The sequence below is a fragment of the Manis javanica genome, chromosome 3, assembly GCF_040802235.1.
Source record: "Manis javanica isolate MJ-LG chromosome 3, MJ_LKY, whole genome shotgun sequence".
NCBI classification, from domain to species: domain Eukaryota; kingdom Metazoa; phylum Chordata; class Mammalia; order Pholidota; family Manidae; genus Manis; species Manis javanica.
The window spans coordinates 39,822,263-39,837,244 of NC_133158.1; the positions used below are offsets into that span (position 1 = coordinate 39,822,263).

At 55.6% G+C, this 14,982-nt stretch overlaps 2 protein-coding genes across 18 annotated transcripts in view; one reads left to right on the top strand and one right to left on the bottom strand.

The window, feature by feature from the left end:
- The window catches only part of SLC19A1 (solute carrier family 19 member 1), a 32,375-nt gene extending 21,893 nt beyond the window's left edge, over positions 1–10,482 (top strand). For 5 of the 10 annotated variants that reach the window (XM_073231231.1, XM_073231228.1, XM_073231227.1 and 2 more), the window contains one exon: positions 6,409–7,102. In XM_073231231.1, coding sequence (XP_073087332.1) covers positions 6,409–6,744 — 336 coding nt within the window. In that variant the 3' untranslated portion in view covers positions 6,745–7,102. Of the gene's footprint in view, positions 1–4; positions 682–840; positions 1,612–4,477; positions 5,281–6,408; positions 7,103–10,437 lie in introns of those variants that run through there. The other 5 variants (XM_073231226.1, XM_037004981.2, XM_037004982.2 and 2 more) reach the window with 4 other exon arrangements.
- COL18A1 (collagen type XVIII alpha 1 chain) overlaps positions 7,387–14,982 on the bottom strand; it is an 89,178-nt gene continuing 81,582 nt past the window's right edge. For 4 of the 8 annotated variants that reach the window (XM_037004976.2, XM_037004971.2, XM_037004972.2 and 1 more), the window contains 10 exons: positions 12,671–12,714; positions 12,324–12,446; positions 11,912–12,056; positions 11,756–11,829; positions 11,149–11,277; positions 10,878–10,910; positions 9,231–9,476; positions 8,514–8,711; positions 8,066–8,181; positions 7,387–7,813 (listed from right to left, as the gene is read on the bottom strand). In XM_037004976.2, the coding sequence (XP_036860871.2) occupies positions 7,600–7,813; positions 8,066–8,181; positions 8,514–8,711; positions 9,231–9,476; positions 10,878–10,910; positions 11,149–11,277; positions 11,756–11,829; positions 11,912–12,056; positions 12,324–12,446; positions 12,671–12,714 (1,322 nt within the window). In that variant the 3' untranslated portion in view covers positions 7,387–7,599. Of the gene's footprint in view, positions 7,910–8,065; positions 8,182–8,513; positions 8,712–9,230; positions 9,477–10,877; positions 10,911–11,148; positions 11,278–11,755; positions 11,830–11,911; positions 12,057–12,323; positions 12,447–12,670; positions 12,715–14,982 lie in introns of all 8 variants that reach the window. The other 4 variants (XM_073231224.1, XM_037004970.2, XM_037004969.2 and 1 more) reach the window with 1 other exon arrangement.

Consider the following 14,982-nt stretch of genomic DNA (forward strand, 5'->3'; position numbering starts at 1 on the left):
ACAGATCTTGGTTTTGGTGTCAAATATAAGAACTCTTTGCCTAGGCCAGGTTCTGGGAGATTTTCCTCATTAAAAAAAAAAAGTTTTACATTGTCTGTGATCCATTTTGAATTAATTTATATCGAAGGTGTGAGGTTCACATCCAGGTTCATTCTTTTGTCTATGGATGTACAGTTACTCCAGCGTCATTTGTTGAAAAGACTTACCTTTCCTCCATGGAACTGCTTTTTCACCTTGGTCAAAATTTGGGTGGGCATATTCGTGATTCCCTTCCTGGGCTCTCTGTGTTCCAGTGAGCTGTATGCTTGCCGTTCCACTGTCACCAGTGTCCTGGTTACATAGCTACCTGGTTTATTTTGAAATTGGGTAGACTGATCCTTCCAGCTTTTAAGTTTTTTTCAAAATCATTTCAGCTATAATAGTTTCTTTGCCTTTCCCTGTAAATTTTAGAGTAATCTCATTTGTATTTACAAAAGTTCTTGAGAGTTTTGTTGGGAGGTATTGTTTTTTCCTGGGGTTTTGCTAGGAGTTACGTTAAGCCTCTGTGTTCAGTCCTGTGTGTATTGATATCTTTACCATGTTGAGTCTTCCAAACTATGAACGTGGCATGTCTCTCCATTTACTTAGAACTTCTTTGTAGTTTTTAAATACAAGTACAATACATGTTATATTGGATTTCTGCGTAAGTGTTTCAGTGTTTTTTTTTGTTGTTGTTTCTTTTTTGAGCAATTGTAAATTATATTGTATTTTTAATTTTGGCATCCACATTCATCTACTAGGGCTGCCATAACAAAATACCAGCCTGGGAGGCTTAAACAACAGAAATGTATTTTCTCACAGTTCTGGATGCTAGAAGCCTGAGCTCAAGGTGTTGGCAGAGCTCGCTCCTCCTGAGGCCTCTCCCTGCTGGCCGGCAATCATCTTCTCCCTGTGCCCTCACGTCTTCCCTCTGTGCATGTCGTCTTCCCTCTTATAAGGACTCCAGTCCTGTTAGATTGGGACCCCACCCATACAGACTCATTAACCTTGGTCACCTACTTAAAGGCCCCATCTCCAAATAGTCATGTTAGGAGGTAGGGCTTCAACAAATTAATCTTGGGGTGGGGAGGACACAGTTCATTCATAACAATATCCATTGTTTGTTGCTAGTATATAGAAATACAATTGATGCTTGTATGTTAATCTTGTATAATCTTGCTGAGGTTATTTTTGAGTTCTAGGAGGATTTCTCTTTTTTTGTATGCCTTGTATTTCCTTTTTTTTGCCTTACTGCACTGGCTAGAATTTTTATTTCTTAGCTTTTTCGAGATTCTTGAGATGGGGACTTAAGAGTAATGCTTTGAGACTTATAATATTTGCATTTAGTGCTATACATTTTCCTCTCAGTACTGCTTTAGCTGCGTCTTGTAGTTGATATGTTGTATTTTCATTTTTGTTCATTTCAGTGTATTTTTTATCTCCTTTCAGATTTTGTCTTTGGCTTAGGGTGGTTATTTTAGAATGTTTTTTACTTTCCAAGCATTCTCAGATTTTCCTGTTATCTTTTTGTTACTGATTTCTATTTTGACTCTAATTTGTGATCAGAGAATACAACCTATATGGTTTAAATCCTTTTCAATTTGTTAAGATTTGTTTTATGGCCTGTGGTGTGACTTAATCTTGTTATATGCTCCATGGACACATGAAAAAAATGTGAATTCTGTTGTCATTGGGTGGACTGTTCTATACATACCAATTAGATTCTGTTACTGTTGTTGGTGGTGATTTCTTCTTCAATTTGTGGGTTTTCTGTCTTGTTCTCTTGTTGAGAGAGGGGTGTTAATATCTTCATGTATAATTGTGGGTTTGTCTTTCAGTGCTTTCATGTTTTTGCTTTGTGTGTTCACAGCTCTTTTGTTGCATACACACGTGGGGTTATGTGTCTTGGTGAATTGAGCCTTTTATCATTATATAATGTCCTTCTCTGCTTCTGGTTTTCTTTTCTCTAAAGTCTACTTTACCTGATACTAATATAGTTACTCTTGCTTTCCTTGATTAATGTTTGCATGATATATTCTCCTGAATCCTTTTTCTTTTATCTGACCATATTGTGATATTTGAAATGGCAGTTCTTGTAGATAGCATATGATTGTCATGTTTTTTTAATCTACTGTCAATCTAATAATTGTTTTATTTAGACCATTTATATTTAATGTAATTATTGATGTGTTATAGCCTAGGTCTGCCATTTCTTATTTTGTTTCCCTTTTATTTTTTCCTGCTTTTTATTTGTTTTATTTTTTGTGACTTCCTATGGGTTGTTGGCACATTCATTAGAATTTCATTTTGGTTAATCTGTTGTGTTTTTGAGTACAAATCTAGTTATAGTTTTTTTGATGGTGGCTATCTGCAGTAAATGATCAGTTTCAGTGAAGTACAGAAATTTGCCTCCTATTATGTCACTTTATCCTCCACTCTTTATAGTACAATTGTCTTAAGTATTTACCTCACATACTATTAGAGCCACATAAGAGGGTTATAATTTTGGGGTTAACTATTAAATATTTAGAAAATTTGGTAGGAGAAGGAAAGTCTATTTTATTTATCTATATTTTTCTTTATTATTATCTTTCTGTTTAAAGAACCTCCTTTAAGTCATTCTTTAGGGCAGTTCTACTGGTGACAAATTCTTCTCTTAGTTTTTCCTTCCTCTGAGGTCCTTCCTTTTCATTCCTGAAGGATATTGTAACTGGACACAGGCCCCTGGGCTGACAGTTTTTCCATTCAGCATGTGAAAAGTGTGTCAATTCCTTGTGGTCCTCATGGCTTCTGATGAAAAATCCACTAGCATTCTAATAGTTTTTCCACTAAGGAGTCACTTTTTTGTGGCTACTTTCAAGAGTTTTCCTTTTATTTTGTCTCTGTCTTTCAGAAGTTTGAATATGGTGTTGGTTGGTCTGGTTTTCTTGGCTTTGTCCTGCTTAGGGTCCCTCAGTTTCTTCAATCTGTAGGTAGGTCATGCCTCTGCCAAATTTGAGGGAGTTTTCAGACATTATTTCCTCAAGCACTTTTGTGGCCCCATCCTCTTCCTTCTTGTGGGACTCGCATGACACAGTGTCACATCTTTTGTCATGCAGCCCTGCAGGGAATGAGGTTCTGCTTATGTTTTGCTTAATCTGTTTTCTCTCTGTTCAGCTTTGGTCATTTTTACTGTTTTGTCTTCCAGCTCACTGATTGCTTTTCTCTGTCCCCTCTGGTCTGTTATTGAGACCATTCGTTGAGTTTTTACTTTGGTTATTATTTTTCAGTTCTAATTGCTTTATCTCTTCTGTTTTCTGAGCCTGTTTTTTTTTAATTTAATTTGTTTCAGCATGTTTGTTATTGCTTGTTAATGCATTTTTATGATACTGCTTTAAAATCTTTCTCAGGTAATTTTAACACCTGATGTCACTCTGTAACATCAGTGTCAGCTTCCGTTGATTTCATTCAGTTAGAGATCTGCAGTTCTGAGTATGCTGAGTGATTTTTTAAATTGAAACCTTGACACTTTAGGTATTATGGGACTGGATTTTACTTAATCTTTCTGTTTTAGCTGGCTTCTCCTGACATCATTCTAGTAGGGGATGTTGGGGCATGTGTCTTATTACAGCAGGTCCCTACTCCGCCCTCCTCCCTCTTACTGCTGGGTCCCTTGCTGCTCCCAGTCGGCCCCCTGTGGCTGGGAGGGGTATGGGCACCTCATTACTGCTCCCTTTGTGGCCTCACGTGATGCTGCTGGGGGTGGGGGTAAAACTCCTGACTGCAGGGCTGGGGGTTAGGGGGCCATTTCCACCTGGTGGGAGTGAAAGTCCAACCTCTCCATGTGGCCTCTGCAGGGTGAACATTTCAGCTCCCCTCTGCACTGGGGCAAGGGGAGTGGGCAGGGCCCCACATGGGCTGGGTGATGAGAGTGGGGTCTGGTGGGGTGGGGCCCACCCATCAGCAGCCTGTCCTGCTGGGCTGTCGCTCCTGGGCCTTTGGCCAGATGGCAGCTTACGTTGGGGCTTTTCTCCTGTGTTTGTGGCCTTTCTGGGTTGCTGGCTTCTTCGGTTCCAAAGTGCATGTGGCAAAAAGAAAAAGAAGCCTAGGTAACATGGCCACACTACTCCCTGGGCTCCAAGGTCCCTGACTGGCCTGCCCTCTGCCTTCCAGTCTCCTTAGGAGTGTTCTGTGTGCAGCGTGCAGGGTTTTGGTCACACTGGGGGAGGAATAGGGACAAGGAGTTAACTCCATCTTCCCCGAAGCAGCATCTGTGGCTCATTTCCCGGTTGAAGAGCGCCTGCCCGTGAGGCTGAGTACCACAAGCAGAGCGGCTCAGGAGGCCAGCCTGCAGGGAGCAGAGCTGGCTCTGGGGGGTCCGCACCTGCTCAGCCAGTCCCCGACACCTCCCTGGGTCTCCTGCCCAGGCAGGCTGCCCCTTGCACACCGCTCACCTGCCTGCCCCACCCTCTCATTCCAGTTCCTCATCTACTTCATGTACTTCCTCGTGCTGTTCGTTGCCTACTTCTCAGGGGCAATGCTAGTGATCCTGCAGCATTTACGACAGGGCCCCCGCCAGCCCCTGCCTGTGGCCCAGGAGCTGAGGTGCCCTGCAGAGGAGACCGTGCAGGTGCTGAGCGTGAAGGACGGAGCTTACGACAGCCTAGAGCCTGATGCTCCATCACCGGCCCCAGAGTATGGCGTGCAGGCCACAGGATGGGCCCCGCAAGAGCAGAGCCCACAGCCTAAGGCCAAGTCCTGATGAGCTGGCCAAGTGGAGGGCAGATTGCTGATGCCAGAGGCAGCCTGTGGGTTACCCACCAACGTCCTCCCCGAGCCTGGGACCTTGACATCTCAGAACCGGCATGTCCCAGTATCCAAATTCGTGTTCTCTTGGTGGAACCAGTGACTAATGGGGCCCCTGCATGGTCTGTCCTCATGACCCACACCTCGAGGGCCACCTGCCTTGGCTTGTCCCACAGCAGCCCTGAGCATGTGCCCCTTGGCCCTGCCCTGGCCCTGGCACCAGTCTGCTGGGGGTTAGGTGGCTGTCTCCTGCTGCCACGCTGCTCGTGGTGGGGTTTCACTTGCCTGTTGGGTATCCCTGTCCTTGGCTGCCTTGGGAGGCAGCCTGCACCTGCCCCAGGACTTGGCCGCATGGTGTCCTGGGCCCTGCATGGCAGGGAGAGCCTTGGTCCCTGACTTGGGCCGGACTGCAACATGTCCAGGTGCTGCATTTTAAACAATACTGTCCATTTTTTAAAAAAACTGGCATAAATGAGACACCTCGTCCACCTTCTCTTTCTGTAGAAGTGGGTGTGGTAGTGCCCCCAACTGCAGGTCCTCCCCTCCCAGACCCTTGCCCTTCCCCCGTCCCTGCAGGGGAGGTCTGACCCTGTCTCCTGGTGATGGATGGCCACTCTGGCTGCCCAGATGACTTGCTCTGCCCACCTGGATGGCCACCTAGTGAAAGCCAGCTGTGTTCCCTGTGGCTTCATCTGTCTGCTTTTCCCAGTTCATTAAACAAGCTGCGGGCCTGAGTGTGAGAGGCCCTGATTCTGGGCCGGCCCTGTCTGTCCAGTGGTCCATCATCTGGGCCCGAGGAAGGGGTCCTTGCCACTGTCCCCAGTCACAGGCAAGGACACGTCTGGGCCTGTGCATCCTGAGTTGGACACTGCCCCCTCCCTGATGCTCTGCCCTTGTCCAGCACAGGGCAGCCAAGTGGCATCCACACTAAGAAGGGTCCAAAGGAAGGCTGGCTGCTTGGAGCTAGCTCGGCATGCTTAGGAATAGTGCTCCTGGTCAATGAGGGGCTGCTGGATCTGGCTGTCCCATTGTGGGTGAGGGGGGCATCTTAGGCACCTGAGGGTAGAGGAGCAGGAGTGCACAGGCCTTGGGACCAGATACTTGCAACCTGGCCGGCTGCAGTAGCTGTGGAGAGAATATGGGTGCTGGGTCTGGGAGCCCAGGGTGTACACCACCTACACAGCCTTAAGAAGAGCCAGGGTGCTGCTGGCCGCCTCCAGGGAGACCCCTGAGGGAGAAGGAAGGTATAGGAAACCTGTGGCAACCGTGTCACCTGTGTGCACCCATGTACTTCCATGCACACCTATGTATATCCACTCATACCTGTGCACACCGAGGTATATGTTTATACCCATGTGTATCTGCTCATACCTGTGTACATTCCTGCACACCTGTGCACACCCCCACACACATGTATATCCACTCATGCGTGTGCACACCTGTGTATATTCACTCACCTGTGCACATCCAGGTATATTTGCTCACACCTGTGCATACTCATGCACGCCTGTGTACATTCACTCACACCCATGCACACGCATGTATATTTGCTCATACCTGTGCACACCCATGTATGTCTTCTCACACCTGTATGTACCCACACAGGAGCCACTGGCTGGGAGTCCAGAGACAGAAGGCTCCCAAGGACTTACCATAAAGCCGCTTGGAAGCAAATGTCTGTGTGAAAGGCCACTTTTATTTGGAGCCTGCTTGGAAACCACATTTCACAGTGGGACCAGCTCCCGTGGCCCAGTCCCAGTGCTCAGACGGCAGACCTTGAGGCAGTTGGGCTCTGGTCTGCCACGTTTCCAGCACAGCCATCAGTGGGGATCCCTGCTCACTGCCCCAGAGATGCCCACATGTGCCCCAAAAGGTCCCCTTCAGTACTGCCTTCATGTGGCCTCGTCTGCCCCGGATGTGGCTCAGCAGGCCCTGTGCTGACTGAGCTGTCTCAGCTGGGGCCATGCATGGCTGTGCCCTTTGCCTCCAGGTTTTCTGATCTCCGTGTGCTGCAAAGGTAAACCTGGGGTGCTCGTGCCAGGCTTGTGGACCCCTCAGAACTCCCCACATGAACTCAGCTGTGCCAAGCTGTACACTGGGTGTGACCTGGGGTCACTTGGAAATCAGCGTGGGACAGAGGCTTGAAGATGGGCCCAAGTGGCAGGGCTGGCTCTGGTGGAATCACGTTTATATATACCCATGTGTATCTGCTCATACCTGTGTACATTTGTGCACACCTGTGCACACCCCCTCTCCTCAGGTTCTTGCAGCAACCCTGCCTGATGCTGCCTGCTGGCCACCTGGGGTGGGATGCCCACCTGCCTCCAGCACAGCCCCCACCCAGGCCAAGGAGGGGGAAGGCCACGGCAGCAGCCCCCAGTGCGTGGCCATGTGCAAACAGGACTGTTTCGTGCATGGGAAGGGGTGCCAGGCAGGAAGCTGTCAGCCCCACCTGGGCGGCCAAGGGCACACGTCCTCCCCAGGGCAGTGAGTTCTGGAGTCAGCCCTGCCCTGATCTGATTCAGTGAAGGACAGCACCCTGGGTGGGGCGGGGCAGGCAGGGAAGGAGGCCTGAGGCCAAGCTTTCTGTTTTAAACTTTTTAAAAAATACACTCTTTGGCTTTATTTCTTGTGGGTTACAGGAAATGTGAGCTATACAGGAAAGTGTCCCAGCCAGGTTCCCCCCCAGGGTGCTGGTGACACGCCCTGCCCTGCCCTGGGGGCTTCTCCACTCCCCAACCTGCTAGTCTCCTCTCTGGCCAACTGTTCTGTACATCTTCCTGAGCCTGCAGAGGCCTACTGGGTGGAGGAGGTCATGAAGCTGTTCTCTATGCAGAGGACGATGAGGGCACTGTGGCAGCTTGTGGCTTTCTGCTCCAGCAGCCTGCCTGCCAGCAGTGAGGAGGCCTGGCCGGTGGCGCCGGCGGCCTCGGTCCGCCAGGTTTCACAGTAGCTCTGAGTGAGCCGGCGCCCGCCCGGGTCTGAACCGTGCCACACACTCTTCTGGGGCCTGCAGGACCCGCGGCCCATCAGTGCCCCTGGCCTGGCTCCTCCCAGGGCAGAGGCCACCTCAGGCAGGAAAGGGCCCTTCCCAGAGGCAGGGTGGCTGGAGATGTGGGGCAGTGGGAGGGCAGGAGCTCAGGGAGCATGGAGTCAAGCTGTCCCACCTCCCAGATTGCCCCATGCCATTGCTGCTGCTTTTGGGGGCACAGCCTGGGGAGCAGGGCCTCCATGCTGCCACACTCACACTGGGGGGACTTACCAGGCGGGGTGCTGCAGGACGTCTCTGCTGTCAAAAGAGAAGATGCGGGCCCCGGGCTTCAGCTGGCCCTGAGAGCCGGAGAACAAGGCCTCCCAGCTGGGAAACAGCGCCTCGTCCTGCAGAGGGAAGGGACACGGGCAGGCTCACTGCATCTCTGCCTGCACCCTGCCGAGGGACCAGTGGCCGGATAGCCTCAGAACACCCAAGTGTCCGAGGGAGGGCTCTGCTCACAGGAGGATATCCTCCCCCAGCCCTGGGCCGAACGGGCATACAGCCAGGGGCTGCACCAGAGCCCCCAGTAGGAGGTGCAGGGCTCAGGGTCTATGGGGGGATCCATGGGGTGCCCCAGCAAACCTATGGTCCCTGGGTGCAGAACCCAGTGCCCACCCGCCCAGGGTCCCTTGCTCCAGCTTGGGTTGCCCCACACCCACAGGACAGCCACACCCACCCTGAGGTTGACGATGGGCACGCCTGTGCGGTCGGCACGGCGCACAATGCTGTAGAGGTCCTGCAGCCGTGAGGACAGGAAGGCACGGAAGGTGCCAGCCAGCCCCACAGCACGTGCCTGCTGGAAGCACTGGAAGTCGGCCCCACGGATGCCTCGCATGCTGCCTGGCTGTGGGCTGTTGAGCGCGACCAGGTGGAGCTGCAGGAGAGCCATGCGTCAGGCACCACGTTAGCGGTCCCCGAGGTCATGGGCACCTGAACCTGGTCCACACAGACAAGTCCAGGTCTGAACTCAGGCTGGCCTGGGAGGGCTGACCATGTGGAATGCCTGGGTGGCTGGTGCCGGGGGCCCTGTGAGAGCTGGCTCACTGGCCCCTCTGCCCAGGGCAGCAGAGATGGTTTGGGTGCTGGGCACCCAGGAAGCAACAGCCCGCCCCTGTAGTGGGAGGGGGTCGCTCAGCCCTTTCAGGCCACAGCAGCCACCCTCCAGCTACCCTCCTCCATCCCATGCAGGCCCCTGTGCCCAGGCTCTGCCAACCATCTCTATGGCAGAGGCTTTCCAGTGCCCTGTCCCCAGCACTGCCACTTCCCCATCCCAGCTTCTCCAGGACACAAGCAGGGACTGACCTCCTAGGCCTGGAGAACCCTCCCTGGCAGCTCTGAGGATCTGGATTCTCACCCAGGGCCTGGGGAGCTAAGGGGCCAGCGGGGCACTCACCACCGGCTGGAAGTCCTGGTGGGTGTGGGCAGTTGTGCTGGTGGGGCGTGCCGGCCGGAGGTGCGTGTAGGAGCTGTGGTGTGGGGCTCCAGGATAGGGCTGGAAGTCTGGCAAGCGAGGGACGCTGGCCCGGATGTCATCTGCCCGCCAGGGCCGCACTGTGGCGTGGGAGTGCTCCCGCCGGGGGTACGGATTGCCCTCGTGGAGCTGCACTATGGGGGGCTGCAGGGCAGCCACTTCATTGTCCTGCAGACAGAGGGGCAGACAGCCATGGGCAGCGAGACCCCACTGCCACCTGGGCTCTGATCTGCAGAGGTTGATTCCTGGCCACCTGTCCTGGGGCACCCCCTCTTCTGTACCCCGGCTGTGCTCCTGGTCAGGAGAGGGCTGCATCCCCAGACCCTGGGGTTGCCTGGAGTATTGGGGTGAAGCCAGGGTAGGGAAGCTCTGATCGCCTATTGACACATCAGTGGGATGGCCTCTCAGTACCTCCCCCAGCTCTACACTGAGAAACCTGGGACCCCCAGCCCAGGAGGCCCGGTGCCTGACCACATGCTCCAGGCCTCCCGGCCTCTCCCGGGTGCAGCTCAGACGCGTGGCCGCGATGCCTGTGGGCCATGTCTCAGACCCTAAGCCTTTGCTCCCCACCACCTTGGAGCAGCGACCCCCCGTGAGATCCCAGTGCTGTGCCGCCCGATGCCCGATAGCCTGCAGCAGCGAACCCCTGACAGCACAAAACGCCTGTTACCATTCTCATGCCATCAGCAGGCCCCGTCCTGCTACTCCGCTGCCTGCACCCCTGCTCCAGGCAGAGCCCTGCCCCGTCGTCGGGGGCACCTTTGCTGAATGGACTCGCGAAGGGGAAAAGGGACTGAACGGACGCATCTGAGGGGGAGTCCAGGGCCTGGTGTGCAGTGGGGGCTGCGGGAAAGCTGGTCTCTGCAAGTCCACGCTCCCCCTGCAGGTTCCACAGGCTCAGGTTGCTGAGCTCCCGCCTGTAAATGGCGCCATGACCCAAATGAGAGGGACCAAGGCTGGCTGCTGGCATCTGCGCCAGTCGCAGCTCTTCCAGAACCACTCCTATGTGCCCGCGGCCTTCTGCCATGACCCCTCCCCCCACTTGGAGCACGTCCCGGATTGCTCCAGAGTCGAGTCCCTGGGACTTGGTCCCTAGAGGCCCCACATAAACGTCAGGTTTGCTTTGCAGGCTGTTCCTTCTTGTTTGACAACTGACTGAGCCTCATGGGCACAGGGGCTGGCATGGGACCCCGGCCAACCACGCAACAAAGGCCTTGGCCTGAGAGCTGTGTGTTTTGAATGCCCCGTGGCAGCGGTAAGACACATGTGCATCCCAGCCCACTGGTCAGCCTCCTGAGAGGGGCTGCCGCAGCACAGCACTGGAGGCAGGAGATGGAGGCTCAAATGAAATGTGACCGTGGCCCCGGGGAGGGTGCCCCTGGTGGTCTGGGCAGCCCTTTTCCCAGCAGGACCAGCCCACATCCCACCCCCATGCTGGGCACCAGGACCCGGAAGCACTGTGTCCCTGGAACGAGGCCGTGCACAGCCCCTCGCCATCCTGTGCCCCTCGAGTCCGGCTGGCCACCAGGCTCCAAGACGTGCCTCTAAACAAAAGGAAAGCAGGCTTACCGTCCCCTGAGGGAGTGGCGTCCGGGCCTCCAGCTGGAAGAAAACACGGGGTTACCCAGTGGCCCCCATCCAGGCCCAGCCCTGCCTCCCTCACCAGCGCCAGGCCCTCCCCAGATCCAGGAGTCTGGTCAGGTGCTTGGCACGCGACACATTTAATACATCCGTTTACTTTAAAAAGTGGGTCACTTCCCTGTAAACCTGAAACTGCTCAACAAATAGCCTGCTAATTAAAGACAGCAATGGCGGCAAGGCTATAGTCCCAGGCACTCACCAGGACCTTCCGGAAGCCACTGCGGACCCGCACGTACAGCTCCTCCCTCTCAGCCACGAAGATGAGCCAGCCCTCAGGCACGTCGGGCACCTTATCCAGCATGGTCTGGTACGTGGCCCAGACGCGCACCTGCAGGAAGCCCACCCAGAGGGGTCCCCATGTGCCCAGAGACAGCATCTTTGGGGCGGTTGCACTTGGACATTTGGGCACCTCCTGATGGGGGGCGGTCCTTGACTTAAGTGGACCCCTTTCTTAGGCAGGGTGTCCTTGTGAGCGTTCCGCTGTGGCTGGGCAGCTGAGGCTGCTCCCTCGGGAGGAGGCAGTGGGGGGCCCAGCCCACCTGGGCCTCTGGGCCTCGGGCCCACCCACGGGGACTCCTCAACAGCCAAGCCCTTCGTCCTCCCCGGCTGCCCTGGGCTCCCCATTTCTGCTTTGGACGAATCTCAGGGCCTCCATGTGCCTTCCTAGGGACAGAGCCCGCCTGAACACTGGGTCCCTGTGGGGTCCACCGGGAGTCCTCGGAGGCAGCCCCCCACCCACAGGCCTCCAAAGGGAAGGGTGGCCAGGTCGTGAGGGGTCTGGTGGGTCAGGGCCGGGGGATGCTTACCCCTGAGGAGGCGCCCATGGTTCCAGGGGGCCCCGGGGGCCCCGGGGGTCCTGGAGGCCCAGGAACGCTGATAGCTGCCAGACAGAAAGTGGAGTGGGAACGAGGCCCTGGCTGGATGGGGCTGGAGCCCAGGGCCCACCCCTCCACCTGACTCACTTTGCCTGTAAGGGCCAGGAAAGGAAGGGGGGCCTGGGGGGCCAGGGGGCCCAGGAGGCCCCTGGCGCCCCTCCTGGCCGATGCCAGGGGGCCCCTGAGGTCCAGGTGGGCCGGGCTGGCCCCGGATGCTCTCTCCCTTGGGACCCTAGGGTAGAAGACAAAACATGCGGCCTTGTGACCTACATCCCCCAGGCGGGGACACTGAAGTTTCAGGGCCAGGCTGTGTCTGCTAAGAGACCCTGCCCGCTTTGGCGCACCCCAGGTCAGGGCCCACCCTGGGAGGGCAGAGGAGGCACAGCCCCCAGCCTACCATGCACCCCTTTACAGGGGGCGAGGACCAGGCCAGGGGCACAGAGCACAGCCCATGGCCTAGTGGGCTTCCAGGCCCGGGGACTCTGGGGCCCAGACTTACTGGAGTCCCAGGGTAGCCAGGGGGGCCGGGGGGGCCAGGCACACTGGAGCTGAAGAATCCGCCACCCCCAGGCTCGCCCTTTCCTCCTTTCTGTCCTGCATCCCCTCGGTCACCCTTCTCGCCCTGTGGACAGGAATGTTTTGGTCTGTGCTGCTGGCGTGGGGCCAGGTGCTGACCCTCACGAGCCCTCAGGTGGGTGGTAAGTGGCGGGGAGCTTCTGGATTCCGGGCCTGGCAGAACCTGCAGGACACCCCTGGTCAACCAAGTCCCTGGAAAGCTGAGCAGGGCTGGTGACCCTGTGGGGCAGGCAGAGGGATGCACTCCCAAGGCTCAGGGAGGTTGCCCACCTTCATTTCAGCCTCCAGCCGGAGAAGGTCGGACGGGAATGGCCCTGCAGGAGAGATTGGGGCCCTCGGTGAGCCGGCATCTCGGCAGTGTCTTCCATTCGCCCCCTCCCCCCATGCCTTCCTGCATTTGGCCGCAGTTCCTGTTTGTGCTGGGATTTGCTGCATGCTTTGTGACTCGCTCCCGGTTCCCTGGTGGCTTTTGGGGGTCTTTACTGTGTCACTGAGCTGTGATCGGCATGTGCACACTGGGCAAGTTTAAGGGTGTGGCATAGACTGACTGGCACGATTGTGATGACCACACAGTAGGTCAACACCCATCGCCTCATGGATACAAAAAGGAGAAGCTCTCTCTTGTGGTGAGAACTTTGGGGACCCACTCTTACCACCTCTGAGCATGCACAGCGTTAACTGGGCCACTGTGCCCCCACGACCTTACCTTATGGCTGCCCGGTTGTGCCTGGACGCCTGCCACCCGACCCCACCAGTGACGACCACCGATCTGATCTCTTTTTCTAAATGGGGCCTTTCTGAAGTTTCATTTTGTTTCTGACTGCTCACTGACTTTTGTAAATTGCCCTTGTGCCCTTGTAAATTGCTGATTAATTGTGACAGTTTATCTGTACATCCTTTAGGCTGTTGGCATTCAAAGACTTGCTGTCTGTGACAATGGCAGGCTGTGTCTTTTCCCAAAGTGCACACCACGCATCTCCCTTCCCTGCCTCCCGCCCGGCGGGGCCGTGCACCTGCAGCAAGGATCCCGGACACCCCGCCTGGGCTAAGCTCTCCCCAGCAGAGCATGGGACAGCCCCGGCTCCAGCGTCACCCGGTGCCTCTCCTTGGTCAGCTCTACAATGGGGAGCCACTGTTACAGCCTTTCCGAAGGATTAACTTAGTTTTTTGACTCTCTTGACATTTCCTATTATGTAGACGTGTCCATTCACTTCTGACCTGTACTACCCTGTCTTCTGAAGGCTAAATTTGCCATTTTTCTTCCAACTTGTAGATGCTCCGCACTGTGCACTGATTAAGGCTGTGATTCTGTGAACAGAGTTAACAAAACCCTTCCCCCTTCCAGTGGGAGAGTGACCTGGGGTTCACCCTCTCCCATGGCTTTTACCCTGGAAACCTGGTAAGGGGGATGTCAGGCCACTGGGGAGGCGATCCTGTGGTCACCGTGGGGCAGGGGCTGCCTGGCGGGTGGGGCTCGGGCTCCCCGTGGCTGTCTAGGCCCCACGCCTTCCAGCAGCACAGTGCCTGCGCGCAGGGCCTCACCGATGGACTGGAGTTGCTCCCTACTTCCCACTTCCTCCGCCTGGCCTCTGCCCCTTTCTGCTCTTGCCTTCTCCCAGGTCAGGTCTTTCTACGCCCGTTGCTCTGTCAGGTCACCCCCTTGCACATTCCTTTCCCGTCCTCGGCTCATCCCCGAGGTGCCCAGGTGATCACTGGCTGGCAGCCCGGTGTAGACTTCCAGGCCGCCTGCCACGCTGCCCAGGGAGGCGTTCTGACTCCCCTCTCCATGTGTTTGCTCATTGCATCACGTCCCTCTTCCACTAGGCTGAGTCCTGGGACGGCCTTGCTGCCTCAGCTCCACCTAGAAGGGCGTCCACTGGCTGTGGAGTCCCAAGTTAGCAGGGACCTTCCGTGGACTCTCAGGGGCACAGCGTGGTCTCCAGCTTCGCTCACACTGCCGGGGGTCAGCTGGCCCTCTTACTGACCTTTGTGTGAAGCCCCTCGAATCTTTGCTCCTTTTTGGAGAACTCTTGGCCATTAGCCTTCCAGTGCTCTGCTCCGCCCTCTGCCCCAGGCTGGCCTGACAGTGGTATCCTCACCCAGCACTCGGCTCATCCCCTCCTCCGTGGAGGCCCCCGGACAGCTGGCAGGGCTGGGTAGCAGGTGCCTTGGCTCTCTGGGCTTCTGCCCTGCCAGCTCCCCGACATCCACACCGGTGGGTCTAGCATTCCATCCCGCAATGGGAGAATTCAGGAGGGGATCCCCAGCCCGGAGAACACACAGGGTCCTGGGCGTTCACACCCCCAGGCAACCAGGCCCATCGAGGGCCCCACACAGCCCCACACACCAGGAGCGCTGGGCCTCCTCTGGAAGAGGCACACCGGGGACCAGCCCTGCTCCTCAGCACCACGGCCTCCAACCACCTGTCCCTGTGGCCTCAGGCCTGACCCCCTGAATCCAGACCCAGCACCACAGGTCCACTCAGGCCCGAGCCCTGAAGGGCCCCCTTCCCCCAGAGAGAGGGATGGGTGACCATAGGCACGACGAGTGCCGGGGACTGCGCTGGCTCCTAGTGCCTCGGC